The sequence below is a fragment of the Primulina eburnea genome, chromosome 9, assembly GCF_022965805.1.
Source record: "Primulina eburnea isolate SZY01 chromosome 9, ASM2296580v1, whole genome shotgun sequence".
Classification (NCBI taxonomy): Eukaryota; Viridiplantae; Streptophyta; class Magnoliopsida; order Lamiales; family Gesneriaceae; genus Primulina; species Primulina eburnea.
The window spans coordinates 30,714,936-30,720,655 of record NC_133109.1 but is presented as its reverse complement, the minus strand read 5'-3'; the positions used below and the strand labels follow the sequence as shown (position 1 = coordinate 30,720,655).

At 32.7% G+C, this 5,720-nt stretch overlaps 1 protein-coding gene across 5 annotated transcripts; it reads left to right on the top strand.

Annotated features, from left to right (window-relative positions):
• The first annotated feature begins 1,178 nt into the window (after positions 1-1,178).
• Positions 1,179-4,640, top strand: LOC140841615 (floral homeotic protein APETALA 2-like). Of its 5 annotated transcripts, none has more exons than XM_073209164.1 (10): positions 1,179-1,966; positions 2,218-2,243; positions 2,387-2,417; positions 2,544-2,631; positions 3,021-3,166; positions 3,260-3,304; positions 3,477-3,568; positions 3,682-3,803; positions 4,033-4,116; positions 4,204-4,640. In XM_073209164.1, exons 1-10 carry the CDS (start codon positions 1,452-1,454, stop codon positions 4,360-4,362), a joined length of 1,308 nt encoding a protein of 435 aa, XP_073065265.1. In that variant the 5' UTR covers positions 1,179-1,451; the 3' UTR covers positions 4,363-4,640. The 5 variants fall into 5 exon arrangements, with proteins under 5 accessions (XP_073065265.1, XP_073065264.1, XP_073065261.1 ...); XM_073209163.1 differs by having other exon boundaries at positions 3,655-3,803; positions 4,039-4,116; XM_073209160.1 differs by having other exon boundaries at positions 3,655-3,803.
• Positions 4,641-5,720: the final 1,080 nt, after the last annotated feature.

The window sequence follows — 5,720 nt, the reverse complement described above, 5'->3', positions numbered from 1 at the left end:
TATTAAATTATATTTTAACAGTTATCGATTTAAATAGCAATCAATCTATATCATAAATTTTTTTAAAAAAAATAACTTGATGATATGTAGTTATGTTATCACTTAAATACTCTCATTTATATTTATCACAAAATACATAATTGTAGCTTTCATTTATATTTAAAAGTACGAATGTTTACCCACTACACTACGTAATGGATTAATATAAAGCTCAAATATATAATAATATGATTCATTGGAATAAATTATAATTTTAATATATATGGGTTGGGTCTACACTAACTACTAGCTAGAACTGCCCCGCATCTTAGGTTGAATTGTTGGAATAATACGATTATTTCTTTTACTTTGAAAGATCCATAAATCTTATGGTAAAAACTTGTATTTTGTGAGACGAATCTTTTATTTGGATCGTCATTCATGAAAAAATATTATTTTTTATGCTAACAGTATTATTTTTTACTGTGAATATCGGTAAGATTGATTTTATTCTCAATTAATCAATGGGTTTTGTACGCAATACTTTGTTTTATTTTCTTGTTAATTAATACAATTTCTAGTTTGTGGTGATATATGTTGTCAATCACACTACTATTGAAGCATAGCAAGTGATAATTAATAAATGGGTCAAAATCCATGAATTACATTTTAAACCACATGGCTAGACTTTAAAGGGAAGAAGAATGGTTAAATGGAACACCGCTGCAGGCATGTATAAATGGAAAAAGGTTTCAGAAAACAATGCCTCAAGTATTTAAGACTTGATTGACCATTAAAAAAGGCACCCCTCTAGGTTTAGACAATTACTCTACTATTTTTATATATTTACAAATTATTTGATATATATCAATCATATTGTTTATGAATTACTTCTAAGAAATCTTTTCTATATAATAAAATAACAAAAATTTATGTGAGACGTTCTCACAGGTCGTATTTTGTGAGACATATCTCTTATTTAGGTTATCCATGAAAAAATATTACTTTTTATGCTAAGAATATTAATTTTTATTGTGAATATCGGTAAGTTGACTCGTCTCATAGATAAATATTCGAGAGACCGTCTCACAAAATACGTACTCAAATAAGAGATGTCCTGTGAAATAACATATATATATATATATATATATATATATATATATATATTGACAGAAAAAGAAAAATCCTAACAATGGAACCGTTGAAATGGGAATTTCGACAATTTTTTTTCTCTTTTACTACAAGTACCTTTTTTGGGCAACCCTATGATAATAGGTTTTTAATGTTGTTCCAAGATTCAACTTACAGTTTAAAAGAAGCAAAGTGTATATCATGCAATATATATAGGCTGTATCAGCAAAGGGTAATATGTACGATACTGTCATTTCTCTTTCTTGAAGTCTCTTCGAGTGGAGAAATTAGATCAAGACTTTAATTTTTCGTTGTAATTTTAACAATTTTCGAGGGGTGAAATGTGGGATCTCAACGATTCAGCGGATGAAAGTAGGGAAGATGAATCGGAGGGATGTTCTGATGAGAAAGGCAAACGGGTCGGATCCGTCTCGGATTCAACTTCTTCGGCGGTGGTTATGGAGGAGGTTTTGGATGAAGAAGATGCAGCAGAAAGGAATGCAAGCAAAAGAAGCAGCAGAAAAATCTTTGGGTTTTCTGTGGCTAATAACGTAGATGATGAAACGGGTCCTTTCTCGCCGGAAAGTGAACTTCCGGCGACCCGGCAGTTTTTCCCGACGGATGAGTCTAAAATGGAGAGGAGTACTGAGGCGCCACCTGATTTTCCGAGGGCTCACTGGGTTGGAGTTAGCTTCCGGCAACCTGAGTCTGTCGGAGAAGTAAAATCCTCCGGGAAAGCTACGGAGGAGGTGGAACAGCCTTTCAAGAAAAGCCGCCGTGGACCCAGGTCCCGGAGTTCTCAATATCGTGGTGTCACGTTTTACCGGAGAACTGGCCGTTGGGAGTCCCATATATGGTATATTTTTCTGAAAATTCATGACATAATGTATATCAATGTAATATTATATGTCTATTATTATATATTAGATATTTATATTTAAAATAAAAATTTATGTTTTCAACATTAAAATCGATAGTTTTTCATGAATTATTTGAGTCGCTTATAATATCTGTCTCATAAAATTAATTTTTCATTAATCAAAAGTTTTGATGTATGTTTCTTTTATTATTTATGTTTCTTTTATTATTTATTTATCCTCTTAATAGGGACTGTGGAAAGCAAGTTTACTTGGGTAAGTTTTGTTCTGTATATTTATCTATAAATAAATTTTCTTGATAATATTTTTTCTCGATCCCAAACAAACCGAGGGTTATTCTCGTGAGAATTCTCGGTTAACAATGATTCTGAAAACTTGAGTTTTTTTTACCTGTATAGGAGGTTTCGATACAGCTCACACGGCAGCGCGGTATGGCACAACTCCGATCCTTCTGCTTTCTCTCGCTAGAACATATTAATTTAATTTTTTTTGGCGAAATCAAATGAAATTGTCCAAAGATTTTCGGTATATATAATGAGTAATGTGATATTGCAGTGCATATGATAGGGCAGCCATTAAGTTCCGAGGAGTGGAAGCAGACATAAACTTTAGTTTAAATGATTATGCAGATGACTCGAAACAGGCAAGTCTATTTTGTGACAGAGAAAGGGAGACAAGAAGTTGCTGATTGTAAATATGCCTCATATTTTGTGTTTTCATGTCAAAATTTGTTGTACTTTATGATCAAATTTATTAATTCTTAGGCAAAATTATATTTATTTATCCATCCATCCATCCAAAATCCTTACAAATCTACTTGAAAAATCGGTCGATTAATTATAAATTTGTGATCTTAAATTAAGGAGTAACATAAAATATTCCGTTTTCATGTTATCTTGCACAGCATTTTTCCTTACCTGAAATAGTTGTATTCTCGACCATTTCTTCCGTGGATCCTATGACCAATGTTATCTTAAACATGGGCTGTCGAATATATACATATATGATGCAAGTGTCTGGTGCATAATGCAGATGAAGAATTTGACAAAGGAAGAATTCGTGCACGTACTGAGGAGACAGAGTAGTGGTTATCCAAGAGGGAGTTCCAAGTATAGAGGTGTTAATTTGCATAAATGTGGCAGATGGGAAGCTAGAATGGGCGAGTTTTTGGGAAAAAAGTAAACCCCCCATGGATTTTTATATTTTCTCATATCAGTGCAGCTGCTTTAATTTATTCAATCATTGATTCAGGCTTTATTTCATCGGGATAGGTACGTTTATTTGGGTCTCTTCGACACTGAAACTGAAGCTGCTAGGTGGGTCTGATTTGCTTGAATGATCAGAATTAATTTTCTTGAAAATGGCACATCCTAAACCAAAAAAAATCTCTACAGTTTACGGCGAAAGCAAACGTACAATTTTACTCTTTCAGATCAAATTTTTTGAGCCCGGAATCTGAGTTTGTTTCTTGTGATATATGCATCTTAGGGCTTATGATAGAGCTGCAATCAGGAGTAATGGAAAGGACGCTGTCACTAATTTTGATCCAGCTAGTTATGATGGTGAAATTCAAGTTGCAGGTAAATATTAAATGAAAATATATCATTTAATTAATTCCATTCATAATATATAAAATTCTAATATAAATTTTTTACAATGTATAAAGTCATGAGTACTTCCAACGATGCACCAGACCACAATTTGGACTTGACCTTGGGAAATTCATCCGCAGCTCCAAAGCAAAACTGTCGAGATTCCAGTGCTTCTTCCACGAAATCTGAGGTTTCTTGGAGACACCAAGAATTATGGTCCCAGGTTTGTCCAACTCTTTGTACTTTTGGTTCATGAGATGCTACAGTACATACCTACCGTGTCCACTTTTGATCTGACATAATTCTTTTTTTAAAAAAGGCAACGGTGATCATTGGATCCACCCTAAGAGTAATACTATCTCCAGATTGAACTCAACTGTATTTGCTAGTAATCTCCAACTAAATTTTTTTCGAAATCCCATAATGTTTCATAGTAAAAACATTCTTTAAAGAAACAGTTTAATTCCGATCCCCCGACGATGATTTCAGTGGAACAAATTGATCAACCATGGCCATTAATCAGCTCACAAAATTATGTAAAGCTTCCAAATCACAATTTTATGAAAATATTAATCATAGCCCATATTACCTAATTAAATTTTCAACTTAAAATAATATGACAGATGCATAAATTGCCTTTTGTGAGCGGAAGAAATATTGGAGGAGGGCCAAGAACTGATCGGCAAGAGCAAATAAATCATAGCCAAACACAAATATTATTTGCCAATGCTGCAGCATCATCAGGATTCCCACAGGCACAAAACCGGCTGCATGCAGAATAGTGGAATCCATCCTCTCACGAGACCTAATTAGTCGATTTTTCTTGTTTTCTACGACGAAATTTTTCTTGATTTCCGGCGGGTCCGGAACCCTTTCCGAAGTAAAAAAAAATCCTAAAATTTACTCGTGTACGTAATTTTCTTGAAAAAATAATTTCGATTCGAAATTTATTTGGACGTCATGAGGCCAACTAAATTTCTAGATCCACCTCGAACATTTAACTCGGTGGAAGCATTTTGTAACTTGTACATGTAACTAATGCAGGGCTTAATAATAATCAGTTTGGAGTATATAAATTTTTTTTTTCAATATGCTAATATTCAATCTCATGGACTTTCAATATCATAATTTGTCCAAAAAAAATTGATTATGGGGTTTAAAATCTATGGTGGGTTATAGTTTGGTCGTCGAGTCCGAAATCGATTTAGTAATTAACTAAATTAATTATAATTAATTAAAGGGGATAAAATTAAATTTGTGTGGTTTTTGTCCAGGAGTCGTCACCATCTTGTATGACTTTCGAAACATGCAATTTTTTTTGAGCAAAAGCAAATGTGACAGAGTTGGCTATTATGGCGAGAGGACTTGACCTAACTTTTCTAAAGTTTCAAGGACTCCACCTATATTCAAATGTAAATTCCTACTTGCTATCGTACACCACTTTATTTAATGATTTCTCTATATTTTCTTCCTTAATTAAAATATATGGCCTCCGAGTTGCATTATGTAGTATCATCTTAGATTAATTACATTTTCATAAATATTAAACTTATAAAAATTATATATATCACACTTCAATGAAGAGAAAAGTATTTCTTAATATAATTTCCATGCAAAAGTAAACTATCACACATTATTTCCATTTCCCAAAAAAAAAAAAAAAAAACCCGCCTCAAATCTCCATGTATCAGATTTAGCAATTAATTTTTATATATGCAACGCATATGCTTTGACCGCTAGTAGAAAAATATTATTTAAATGTGCAACATGTAATCCAGTCTCATCTCGTTGACAAAAAAAATCAAATTTAGACATCTTTAAAATAACTGTAGGACCGAACGTTAATCGTTTTACCAAAAGTTATAGCCGATGGTAATGTTACAACTCAAATCTTTTAAACTGTATAGCAACCCAAACGTAATTTTTCAATCAATCAACACAAGAGAGACAATTATTGCATATCAACAATCTCCCTCTCAATAATTACACTCTTTGCAATCCATGAGAATCGAACTTACGACCTTGACTCTGATATCAATTGTAGGACCAAGAGCTTTTCGTTTTACCAAAAGTTATAGCTGATGATAGTGATGCAAGTCAAATATTTTAAATTACATAGCAACTCAAACATCATGGTTCG

Excerpts from the sequence above, each read along its gene's own strand:
- LOC140841615 (XM_073209160.1), top strand. The coding sequence starts at position 1,452 with ATGTGGGATCTCAACGATTCAGCGGATGAAAGTAGGGAAGATGAATCG. Across the intron at positions 1,967-2,217 it reads CGTTGGGAGTCCCATATATG|GGACTGTGGAAAGCAAGTTT; the intron begins GTATATTTTTCT and ends TCCTCTTAATAG. Across the intron at positions 4,117-4,203 it reads TAATCAGCTCACAAAATTAT|ATGCATAAATTGCCTTTTGT; the intron begins GTAAAGCTTCCA and ends ATAATATGACAG.